At 42.6% G+C, this 12966-nt stretch overlaps 1 protein-coding gene across 5 annotated transcripts in view; it reads right to left on the bottom strand.

The window, feature by feature from the left end:
- Shroom3 (shroom family member 3) overlaps positions 1-12966 on the bottom strand; it is a 300611-nt gene that overhangs the window by 29165 nt on the left and 258480 nt on the right. For all 5 annotated transcript variants that reach the window (XM_078021435.1, XM_078021437.1, XM_078021439.1 and 2 more), the window contains one exon: positions 7098-7229. In XM_078021435.1, the coding sequence (XP_077877561.1) occupies positions 7098-7229 (132 nt within the window). The remainder of the gene's footprint in view (positions 1-7097; positions 7230-12966) is intronic.

Here is a 12966-nt window from a genome sequence, read left to right as displayed (position 1 = left end):
CTGTCCAACTCTGTAGCCTATGTGCCTCTAATTAATCACCCAAGCTTGCTAGGGGCACAGAGGAAGGCATGTGGCCTTTGAGCACAGGCAGCACAACTGATGAAACTTGCTATGCTGAAAATGACATTCTGTATGTGCCAAAAAATGGGAGAGGTGGGAAAGAAAGGAGAGGAAGAGGAGGGAGAGTGATAGAGAATGAAATTCTGTATCTGCGGGAGCTGTTTGTTGGAAGAAAGAGAAAAGCTTAGTTAGAAAATAGGCATGTGACGGATAAGGGAGACTTGGTGTGCACATGTGTATGTTTTTAGTTAATATCTTTCCTTTTTAAGGAATTGAAAGAGACAGTCTGGCAATCTTCCTGGAATGTCAACTGTACTAGAGACAATTTGTTTGTGGTGAGAAAGCTAAACACAAAGCCGAATGAGAGAAATAGAAAAATTTGAGTCAGAAAATGCTGATGAGAAAGTGAGGGAGAGAGGAAAGGAGAAGAAAGCTTTAAAAGGAATCTGAATCACAGGAGGCCCCTGGGGCTGGGATTCCATCACCTATGAGTGACTTCCCAAATCTGGAGCAGAAACCTCTGTGCATTTAGGAGGGTGGGAGCTTCACATTTACAGGCTTCTTCAGGTGCATTTCAGACCCCGGCTGGGGGAGAGGGGAAGAGACTCTCAATCTTGGCACTGCATACTCCACAGTTTGCTCAAAACAAAATTACTCACGAGTAGTTTTAAAAATTACAAACTTAAGATATACTTCAACAAAGAACTCTTAAAAATTAACAATATGAAAACAAACACCTGATTTCAAAAACTTAGCCAAAGACTTAATAGACATCTTACCAAAGAAGAGGCACGGATGGCAAACAAGCATAAGAAAAGATACTCCACACCATTTGTCCTTAGGAAACTGCAAACTGAAACAATAGGCTATCAACTCTACACTCAGTAGAATGGCCACAATCCAGACCACTGACGACCCCAATCGCTGATAAGGATATGGAGCAACAGGAACTCTCATTCATTGTGCTGGTGGGAATGCAAAAATGCCACAGCCACTTTGGAAGACAGTTTGGCTGTTTCTTACAAAACTAAAACATACTCTTACATCCAGCAATCACACTTTGTTATGGTTTGGATGTGGTTATTCTCCAAAGGTCTGTGTATTGGAAGTCTGTCTCTAGGGTGTTGTTGTTTGGAGATGGTACAGAACTTTTTAAAGACATGGGACCTTAGGGGAGGTTCTGAGATCACTGGGAGAACTGGCCTGGGAAGGGACTAGGATAGCTTCAGTGGGAGCTCCAGTGGTGGTGGAGGAGGTGTGTTAGAAGAGTGAGCCCAATCCCTTACTTCCTGTTTCAAGGGGCAATCTCTTCCTCCCACAGGTACTCCCATTGCATTGCACCCATCCACCATCAGGCTCTCACCAGAGGTTGAACCAAAGGGGCTGCCCAATCTTGGAATTTTAGTCTCTGAAACTGTGAACTAAAAAAATCTCTTTTCCTTATAAAGTAGCCTGCCTCAGGTATTTCATTAGAGTAATGTAAAATTGACTATGTACATGTGCGTGGATGTTTATAGAAACTTCTTTCATGCTAAAGACTTGAAAGTGACCAGTATGCCCTGCAATGGTTGAACAGATGAACTATAGATATCTAGGTGATGAAATATTATTTAGCACTAAAAAGAAACAAGGAAAAGAAGGGAAGGGAAAGGAAGGGAAGGGAAGGGGAAGAAGATCTATGTATTCATGGGGAGGATATAATGGAAGGAATAAGCAGTTCAAAAGTCAAATAATAATCTCCATATTTCAAATGTCTGTGTCTCACTGTTCTCTAAAGAAAGAAAATCAGAGTTCTTGCTTCAAGATTTCCCAGTTTTAAATAAATCAGCATTTAAGCACTATTAAAATTCATATAGCTATTACACTTCAAGATACCATGCAAATAAATCTGATATCTTACTGGTCAAGTGGATGATAATGTTTTATAGTTAAAATGTCTCCAGAGAATATGTCAAGGGACTAGAAGGACCATATTCTAAGTCAAAACTAGTGATGAAATTCAATGAAAAGAAGACTACAAGGTGAGCACAAGGTCGCACATCTGTAATCCCCGTGACTCTGGAGGCCTAGGAAGGAAGACTGTAAATTTGAAGCCACTCTATTTTCTCTACCAGAAAAAGTCAATTTATTGAATGGAGCACCTGCCTTGGGAAGGACAAGAATAAATTCAAGGTAGTAAGGAAGAAAACAGCTCCCAAGTCAAACACAGGGAACTCAGATCTTGCCCCCGATGGCATGTGCCACCGCCAGAATTTATTCTCCCCCGATCCTTTTCCAATTCCTCTCTAAATGAAGAAGTTCTATTACAAAACGAAGAGATTGCCCAGTTGAAGATTGCTCCAGGGACCTATCTAGCATTCCTTTTTTCTCCTCCAACAGAAGATTCAGAGAGAATACCTCCAGGGGAAATGGAAGAACTCATAAGGGCTGTTTTGCTCACCAAAAATCTATGCAGGTAGTACGCAGACACTGCTTAATTCTCCTCCAAACTGCAGAGCATTTTTTCACTTTTCAGAAAGGATAATTCAAATCTAGCTTAGGAACACAGACACAAATCAAAGGGACTAAACTCATGGTTGACTGAAATACTACCGAGTGGGGAAAATGTCATCACTAACGTACCACAAAACGCAGACGGTGTCTGGAAATATGAGACAACCATTACACATATCTCTAGTCAGGCCAGAGAGAGGGTCTGCGGAGTTCCTATCTGTAGCAAACCTCAGGTAAACAGCATCACAGGAGACCTTGGTAAGGTGTTCCTCCTTGCTACCCGGGAACATTCTGCCCCTGGGAATTACAGCCCCATTGTTTCCCTCTGGGAACAAGTTCTTCTATCACAGTCTTGAGCTATTGATTTTGATTAACTTCACCATCCCTGCTTCTGAGGTGGCATTTTTAGTGGGGATGAGAACAATCTATAATGACATACTCAATCCTGCAGTAGTTCCAGCCAACACGAAGACAGCCATACTATCATGAGGAGTGCACCCCAAGTGAGTCAAAGTTCTTGCCTTGATCACAATATTTCTCCAACTTCTACTGTTCTCCTTGCTCACACATTCGAGCATAATGGCCTCCTGACTGTCACCTAGACCCACAGGAAGGTGACAGGGTCTGGAGGCCTTGCACTTACTGTTCCCACTGCCTAGAATGCCCTGCCCTGAGCATAATGGCCTCCTGACTGTCACCTAGACCCACAGGAAGGTGACAGGGTCTGGAGGCCTTGCACTTACTGTTCCCACCGCCTAGAATGCCCTGCCCTGGCTCACTCCCTTCCTTTATTCCAGTCTTCGATGCTTCAGAGAAGACTTCTCAGAACTAAGTATCAACTCAGCTCTCCTTATGCCCTGTTTATTTATTTATTTACACACACACACACACACACACACACCCCTTTATCACTATGTGGTGCTCAGGATCGAAGCCAGTGCCTCCCACATGTGAGGCAAGGCAAGCGCTCCACCATGGAGCTACAACCCCGGCCTCTCTGCTTCATTTTCTTCACTGCACTTAGCAATATGTGCTATTACGGGGTGTCCTTTTGGTTATATTAAAAAAACTTTGATTCCATTGGTAATCTTGAAAGAACTGAAGCACACATAAGAAAATGTTTGTTACTTCTGCGGCAGATACACGTACTCTTATAAAAGTGCAACGGTATTTTATAAATAGAACATTCTAAAGAGCACAAAGCAAGCATATGGAAACATTTCCTAAAGAATACTTACAGAACATTAAGTTCCTTAAATAATCAAATTTGTTTGGAAAGCACTGGCTAAATAAGTTAAACAATTTTATTTATTGCAAGACTTCTGACTCTTTTCACAAACTATTATTCACCTGCCTTTTGTTTTCTCTCTTTTTTTTTTTTTTTTTTTGAGACAAGGTCTCCATGTTGCTCAGGCTGACTTCAAACTTGTAATCCTTCTGCTTCAGTCTCCTGAATAGCTGGTATTACTGGCATGTGCTATAGCACCTGGCTCATCTGCTATTCTAAAAGGAAAAAAGACTAAGCAATGTTTTCTAAACTTATTTAACCCTATACACTTTTTCCCCATGGAGTTTCTAACAAATTATCACCCCATGGGCCAGACTTTGAAAAATAAATAAATATTGTAAGATGGGGGTGTTTCGTATCTTGTTTTCCATTACACTCCCAATACCTAGAAATCATCTGAGACACTGCAGGTACTCATATTTACTGAAAGAGTGGGTCACTGAGTAAGTGCTGGTACTTTATTATTTTGGTATTATTTTAGCCTCTTATCAAAAGACTTAACTACAAGACTTTTCAAGGTCACTTCTTATGTACTTTGGTAGTTTAGAACCACTGTGTGAGATTCCTATAGGGCACAAATAGACAGTGACAAGGATCTGGTAGAAGAGAGCTGAAAGAAAGTTTTGGAGAAATTCCAAATCCAATCCAGCTTACACTCACTTAAAGTTAGATGTCTTGGGCTGGGGGTGTAAATCAGTGGCACAACCCTTGCCTAGCATGTGCGAGGGTCTGGGTATCAGAACCAGCACTGCAAACAAACAAACAAACAAAACAAAACAAAACAAAAAAACAAAACCATATACACACATACACACACACACACACACACACACACACACACACACACACACACACAAACCAGACTAGATGTCCTTAGTGTATCTGTACTTTTCTCTTCCACTCCTCCACCACCATCCTACTCCCTCATACTTCTGCTTCATAATGAAAAACAGATCCATAAACAGACCCGAGATTGGGTTTGAGGAACTAAATTAAGGCTGTCAGAGGGAAACCAACCAATTGGTTTGGCACACCAGACCACTAGATGCCACTGTGGTCCTTAACAACACACCTAGAGCCCCTCTCCATCTGCTTGTTTCAGACCTCAGCAGTGGGACTCTGGGGAGGGTGAAGCCCTCTGTCAGAGCCACAGGCTAAGGCACGGGGTGACGGATCCATGGGGGCAGAAGAGGATGCACACATCTGCATTATTCTGGGTAATCCTTCCCCTTCTGCTACCTGGCAGTGCTAGTCACTGTGTGGGAGAAGCTACTTTGAAGCCTGGCTCACAGGGGCAGAGTAGTAGAGAAGGTGTAAGGAAGGACTGGCTTCCTAAACCCCTCTGGAGTCTGGGAGGGGGAGGGGGACACAGGAGCTCCAGGCCTGCTAGAGCTCACCATTGTTACTGTAAGCAGTTATTCTAAGCACTCACAGCAGGAGTCTTATTTCTGCCATAGGCCAGCACATTTTTAGGTCATGGTATGACTTCAGACTTAGGGCTTCCTGATAAGGTTAGGAGTTAGGAAGCTCCAAAGGATCTCACCACTCAGGGGCACTCTGCTAATATACACCTGCATTTAAAGGCATATGCGGTTTTATGCACTTAACCTTCAAATTCATTACCAGGTTTCACTGTGCCTCTAAGTCTTCAGCCTGATTGTTATAATTAGTTGTCATTTATTGAGTGTTTACTATGTGCCAGGAACTGTAATGTTATTTTATGTACTCCTTACAACAATCAAGTGACATAAGTATATTTCATTTTACAGAAAAGGAAGCCAAGATCAAAGAGGTCAAATGATCTGCTTCAAGCTCATGGGGTAGGTGGTGAAGTTAAGGTTTAAACCCAAGTCTGATTTAACAGCCCAAGGATCTTACACTGTGCTGTTCTTCCTTCAAACTGTTTGGTCCCACACATTACCTTCTGATGGCCCTCAACATCTCCAGGCATGGGAAGGGGCCCTGCAAGGGGACCTGCTCCCTGAGAAAGAAGGCTCAGATGGTGAGAATGAATTCCTTCAGGGTGACTAGGAGGGCCATGTAACAAGGAGAGTAACCAGGAATGACCGTCTCCTTCTGTGCTTGAAGCTTAGCCTAATGCACTGGGAGATGCCTGTGTCCATCAGAGAGAGGTCTAGGACTGGATCCTTGACCAGACTTGAGCATGAAGGGCTGTGACTGAGTCTTGGCCTGACCAGATATACAGCCACTGTATATCACTGTATATCACTGGCTAAGTCATGCTTCCAGAAGCTGCACGGTGCCCCCTCTCCCTAACACCTATACACCAGCACTTGCATCTCCTGTCTACGTAGAGGCTTATTTTCTTGGCCTTTCCACATCTCTACCTTATCCAACATTTCCCACAAGTGATATGCTGTGGAATCTGCTTCCCTGGGGGCGGAGGGTAGATGCCAATTTGCATTTGTAGCAGGTGTGAGGTAGTCCTGGCTTAGCTCTCTCTTCACTGTGTCTGAGTGACTGGGTTTGACTCCTTTCTCCCCAGTTCCCCTCAATTACATAAGATCTGATTTCTAGAATAAAATCTCTTCTCCTGTAATGCTCATGGCAAGTCAGCTCTTTCCCGACCAAACCCCAACTGGTACAACAGTGACTAGAGAAGCAAAAGAAGTATAAACTGGTGGTTACAAGCAAAAACTTTGGAACCAGGCTCAGTTCTGTCTTAATGCAGGCATTCATCAGTCATTTTACCTTGGACTAATAAACCTTTCCAAGCATCAATTTCCTATTCTGTAAAGTGGAGTGAACCACACTATATCTGCTTTAAAGATATGCATAAAAGATGACATGAGTCCAGGCATGCACTGAGCAGCCCTCCAGATCTTAGCTGTTTCTTAGTTGTTGAGCTAAGATAGATTAATTATCTGAACAGAGGGAGAAAAACCAAGTGGAGAGTTCAAATGCACGAGCAGAATCATTCAGATCAAAAAAAATACAATTCTGACACTGAAGCACTGAGGGAAGGAGTCTCAAGTTTTTTGATCTACTGCTATAACAGGCGATTGAGAAGTACCTGACTGGGAATTGATGGGTCGTATTTATACCTCAACTGACCATCCAGAGGAGTCATTTATGTTTCTAGCCAGGATATAAGGATGATGGGCACACATGATGGGTGTTTTAAAAGGAGGAGGATTCGAGGTGTGTATGACAAAGTGATTTCAAAGCAGAAAATGCTGTTTTCTGGGAGCATGGTGTCTGAAAGAACCCCTTGGTCTCAGATGCCGTGACTTACCTGGAATGGTAGCTTTGGTGCCAAGGAGGGCCCATCGTGCCCTGAGATATCTGCATCATGCTGGTATCAGGTTGGTTCTCCCCAAATTTGGTTGTGTGCCACGAGTGAGGTCGGCCTGCAGGTTCACTGCGCCTGGGGAGACAGGAAAGGGGACCTCTTCAACACGAGCAGCAGGCCCTCCCAGGGGTAGCTTAGGGATTTGCAAGCAGAGACTGCGACGTCATTCAGAGATGGAAAAGCAAATAATACCAGAAAGAAAATGGCACTACTTATATATCTTACCAATCACTACTATTCCCTGCTTAATCAGGATATTTATTTCATTTCTTATTTTGACATAATTTCAGATTATACAGAAATGTTGTGAAATTAGGATAGAGTTCCCATATCACCTTCACCTAGACTGTCTGTATGTTAACATTTTATGCTTTACGAATGTAAAACACACATGATTGTCATGGTCTTTCCAGACTTCTATCCATATATAAAAAGGGAGCACCAGTTCCTTCCCATTTCCAAGGGACTTTGTGTGGGATATATAGCAAAAAGCTATTTTATTGGTAAGAGCTGCATAAAAATCAGGAGGACGTGGTGTTGACATGCTCTGAAGTTGCACAGTCCAGAGAACAAAGTGGTCTCCAAAAGTTTCTCATTTTCAAGTCGATGACTTAAACTTTTAAAAATCCTGCCCTTAAAACACAAAGGACTGACAAAGCCAAAGGACAAACGTGGGTGTCCTTCAGACTGCAGCATTGAAGGATGAGCACGGCAAGAAGAATCACATTGCTATAGAAGGCCAAAGTCAGGAGAGCTGCTGGGCTGTATTTTTGGCAAAAAGAGTGAGGCGATCTATCAACACTTGATCTGCACAGCATCACTGAAATGCTGGGGATGCCTCATCACCCTGCAGGATCTGCCCATGCCTACCTAAAAACACTGCCCCTAAGCAGCACCCCCCCTGCCCCAAAGGAAAACTGACAGGCCCAAATAAATCCCACAGAAAGAAGGTCCCCTTCTTGTCAAGAGCAGGCATGGAATGGTGATTACCAAGAACTCCAGAGGTTCCAGAGAAGCCTTCTAGTTTGAAACCCCAACGGATATGGGAGGTAGCCCGATGAATATAACCATCGGGACACAGTTATCATTTGATACACCTCTCACGAAAGATCAGACACCTCACTAGAAGTTCTGATTCGGACTTTGAAGGCTATGCATAGGACAATAAAAAGAAGACAAACGGAGTTGCTTCACCCAGGTCAAGTAAAGAAAATCTCACTTTGTGCTTTGAAATTTTTCCCCCCCGTACTGGGGATTGAATTCAGGGGTGCTCTACCACTGAGTTACATCCTTTAAAATTTTGAATCAGGGTCTCACTAAGTTGCCCAGGTTGGCCTTGAACTTGCAATCCTCCTGCCTCAGCCTCTGGGATTGCTGGGATTACAGGTGTGTTCCACCCCACCAGCCAAGACTTTCTTTTAATTTATTCAGAACTTTTCTCAGTTTCTTTCATTCTGGGGACATTTATAGAGTCATTCTATATTCCAGCCTCTATTCTAGCAGTGGGGATAACAAAGAAGAATAAAGTATTACTACACTCAGATAATTTGCAGTATAGAAGAGAGTCAAGCAAACCACCATAAGAGTATCATGGGTTCCATAACAGACACCGCTAGCTAGAGAAAGCCTAGCTTTACAGAATGCTGTAAACAAAGCTAAACAGGCAATTCTGGTGAGGGCTCAGAAGGCAGATGCTTAAATAAATGTAGAAAGTAATGGTGCATGCTATTAAAGTTTCAGAAAGAAATGAGGATTTACTGAATATTGGACTAGAGACTGTGTTACACCAAGGCAAAGAATTTGAATGCATCTTGTCCATACCTTGAGACTTTGTGGGAAGCTGAGCTTAAAGGTGATGAACTAGTTTCTCTAGGAGAGAAAATTTCAAAGGCAGCAAAACACTCAGACAGTAGCATGGCTATTGCTGGCTGCTTATAGCTGTATTTACAGTGAGAATCAGTGTGAATGAACAAATAGACATACTAAGGCAGATCCTTTTGAGAAGAGTCCCCAAGTCTTAACTGTTCCAGCATTGCTTAAAAGTTCAAATCTAAAAGTCCCCTCCAAGACTCAAGATAAACTGTGAGCTGTGAGCCCCTGTAAAAATCAGGGGTACACTGCTTACCCAGGGCTAAGCCAGCAATGCACTTCAAGGTCTGATTCAAGTGGTTCCAGGTACAGTTTGCGTTGGAATCAGACCTTGGGGTTGTCCATGTGGCTGGGTGTGCAGGTATGCAGGCATTCTTGTAAGAGTTATAGGATCATGGAGCTTCCACCAAGATATCAAAGGAAACCCTGGGAGGACAGGTGGCATGTGGCAGGGACACAGTCTCTGCAAGCAGCTCCTGGCAGGGCAATATGTGGAGCTGTGAGAATGAAGCTGGAATTGCAATGGAGACCTTCAAAGACAGAGATGTCAGGAACATGGAATGCCTGCCAAGGGAAGATACAGGGAGCATAGGAAACCTGCCCAAGAGGCCAGGTGGGCTGCAGTCAGTAAGGTCATAGTGTGCCCCAGATGCTGGACATGAATTTAATATTTTGTTTTTATAGGTAAGAATTTGCCTTAAGTCATAGGGGAGACTTTGGACTTGAACTTTTGAGCAATGCTGAAACGGTTAAGAGTTTGGAGACTTTTGAAGATGGACTGAATCCCTTTTACATTTTGAGATGGACTTTAGCCTTTGGAGGTCAGAGGCAGAAATGTTATAGTTTGGATCTTAAATGTCACTCAGAGACCCACATGTTAAAGGCTTGTTCCCCAGAGTGGCATTATTGAGAGGTGTTAGAGACTTTAATGGCCTAGTGAGAGGTTTGGCCATTGTGGGTATACTATCCATGAAGGCAACCAGCCTAGTCAGTCACAGACTGGCACCTCCAAAACCATGAGCCAAAATAAGTCCACTCTCTTTGTAAGATGATTGTTTCAAGTATTTGTTATAGTAATGGAAAGCTGACTAACACAGCCATGAGAGATTTATGCAGAATAAGATAAAGTGAGAAAAGGAAGGGAGACTATCCAGGCACTAGGAATAGCATGACAAAGATATGGAAATGTGCAAGAACCCAGTACAAGTAACCAAACTAGCTGAGAAAGAGAAGATGCAGGTGAAAGGAGAGGGGCCATGTCATAAAAAGTCTCACCTGCGCCACACTGAAAGGGTCCGGACAGTGTGCTATGTCCAAGCACCCTTAGTCAGGGAGAGCCATGCTTGGATTTGAGTTTGTCCCAAAAGCAAGGACAATAAATTTGAGAGGGATGAGATTGGTAGATAGTGTATCTACCAGGTTACAAGATAATGAGAGCCCAGCACTAAGGCAGTGGCAATGAACTTGAAGAGATGACAAGATCTTAAAGCTCTGGAGACAACAGAATCCAGTCTCAGTGACCAGTCTCAGTGGATAGAGGTGGTGAAGAGGAGAGAGAGGGTAAAGAAAGGAGTCGATGGGGAAGGTGATGGCTCACGCTGGGGCATGGACTATGCAGGGGGCCTAGGGATTTCTAGAGGAGACACATGGGAGGCAGTAGGGGCTGGAGTACTAAAGTCTGGGCTGCACACATAAAGTCAGGAGCCATAAAGCATATTTGAGAAAGGTAGGTTGTTCAGGGAGAATGCATAAGGAGAAAAGGAAAGTAGTTTAAGGGTGGGTCTCTGATAACCATCACAATTTAGGATAAAGGGTATATGAGAAAAGGCCCACAAAGGAGTTTCTAGAAAAGTAGGAAGAAAAGTAGGAGAGTATAGGGATTTTCAAAAAAAACCTTGTGGTGGCTAACGGGCGGGTGGGGTGGGAAGCAGGAAACCTCAACCAGCCCAGCTGCTACAGATAGATCAGTTTGATGAGACCCGTGTCCACTGGATTTGGTAATAAATCTTTGCTATGAACAATGAGAGAAGAAGCCTAATTATGGTAGGATAAGATCTAAATAAGAGATGAAATGGAGATAGCAAGGGTAAAACATTCTTTCAAAAACTTGGCTCTAAAGGGGATAAGGCCAGAAGAGTGAAAAAGTTTTGATCTTGCTGGCTTTGTTTTAAACCATGAGAAGTTTGAGCAAATTTCTGAGAGAGAGAGTGCACACACACAGGGCAGAAGGACGGGTGACACTCCTTAAAAGAGGAGGGAGGAGGGAGGGGCTGCCAGAGCTCAGGTGCACCTGTCTTGCCTTATGCAGGTGTAAAGCTGGTGCGGCTGAGATGAGAAGAAAAGAGGAGGTAAAAGCTGATCTCCTTCGAGGGTGTGGGCAGGGTGAAAGCTGAAGATACTTCACACCCAGTGGCTTCTAGCTCAACACAGGGGAGAGAGCGAGGGGTTGATGTAGCAGGTTAGGGCTCCAGGGACATGGTGAGTGGGGACTAGGAGAGCTGAAACTGATTAGAGATATTTAAAAGAATTAATTTCTAAGATATTATCTCTGCCCTTAAGGAACCTACATTCTGGAGGGGAAACAAAATAAATTAAAGATAAAATAAGTGCTTTACAAAGAAAGCCCAAGAATTGCAATGACAAAACAGGAGATCTGACTTGGGAAGCTCTTTCTCTGAAGGTGATCTGAGAGCTGACTATTTATTTGCCTTGGGTGGAATAACAGGTTTCGTCAAGTATCACAGCTTAAGAAAGACAGGATAATTTTTGACACAATCAAATCAAAAAAGCCCAAAAAACAAAAAACCCCAAAACTTTGTTTTGGACACAACATATTATTGGGAGAAGCCCTCAGAGAGAAGTCTGTTTTGTATGGTTTTTCTATACTGTTCATATAGATGTCAGGTGACAAATGAGAAAAGAAGAATGAAAAGATGACCAAACAATAACACACTTTGTGTTGAATATAAATGGGTACAACCTGAACGATGGGCAGTTTGGTGACATCTAGCATGATTTAAAAACAAAACAAAACATATATCCATCAAAGGATTGTAAAATAACCTAGATATCCATTAACAGCAAGCTAGTTAAGCCAGTGAGGTACTTCCTTAATGGAATACTACAGGCTACTGAAAAGAATGAAGTAGCTCTACATGTATTAATATGGAAATATCTCCAAAATACATTGTCAAGTGACAAGATGTAGAACTGTGTGCACAGTATGCAGGGAAATATACAGTAACTGTATATATGTTTATTCGTGTGATGAGTATTTCCAGAAAGATACTTTAGAAATTAGATACAATGACTGCCTCTGAGAAGAAAACTTATTTTCACTTTATTTCAATGATTTAACTGATGAATTTTGTACCAAGTGCATGGACTGTCTATCGGAAAACAAAACTGTTTTAAAAATAGCCTCCCATTTTGGAAATATAACTCACTGTATCTTGAGATAACTAAAAAAGTCCAGCAGCTGTTTACTGACTTCTCCAATGATGCAAATAATGTACTGAGCATTCCTAAAGAGCACACCAAGCATGCTTTTATATTTTGGGATCACTTTGATCTTTAAAAAGATAAATAAATATTTTCCTAAAGTGCATTACATCATGTGCGTATCAATAGGGTCAGAAGATGGTTTATTTTAAAATTCAGCAAACTAAGTTTTGTGTGTGGGCATAATTCGAACAAAGCCCTTTTGTTGCATTCCTGACCACAAACAAGGAAGCTCAACTGTGTGGGATGGGCAGGCTGATGAAACTGGAATTAGCAAGTGACACTGTGTCCTTCTTAGATGATCTAGCCCTAGCTCAGATTCAGGAATGCAAAACATGTTTCTGAAAATCTACAGGGAGCCCTTCAGGTATTTCAAGCAGTATTCCTTGATCACCCACTGGGTGCCTTGTACCTTTTTAAATGGAGGCTAGAGATCTTCAAG

The sequence above is a fragment of the Ictidomys tridecemlineatus genome, chromosome 9 (assembly GCF_052094955.1).
Source record: "Ictidomys tridecemlineatus isolate mIctTri1 chromosome 9, mIctTri1.hap1, whole genome shotgun sequence".
In the NCBI taxonomy this organism is placed as follows: Eukaryota; Metazoa; Chordata; class Mammalia; order Rodentia; family Sciuridae; genus Ictidomys; species Ictidomys tridecemlineatus.
This window is presented reverse-complemented; position numbering and strand designations above follow the sequence as displayed.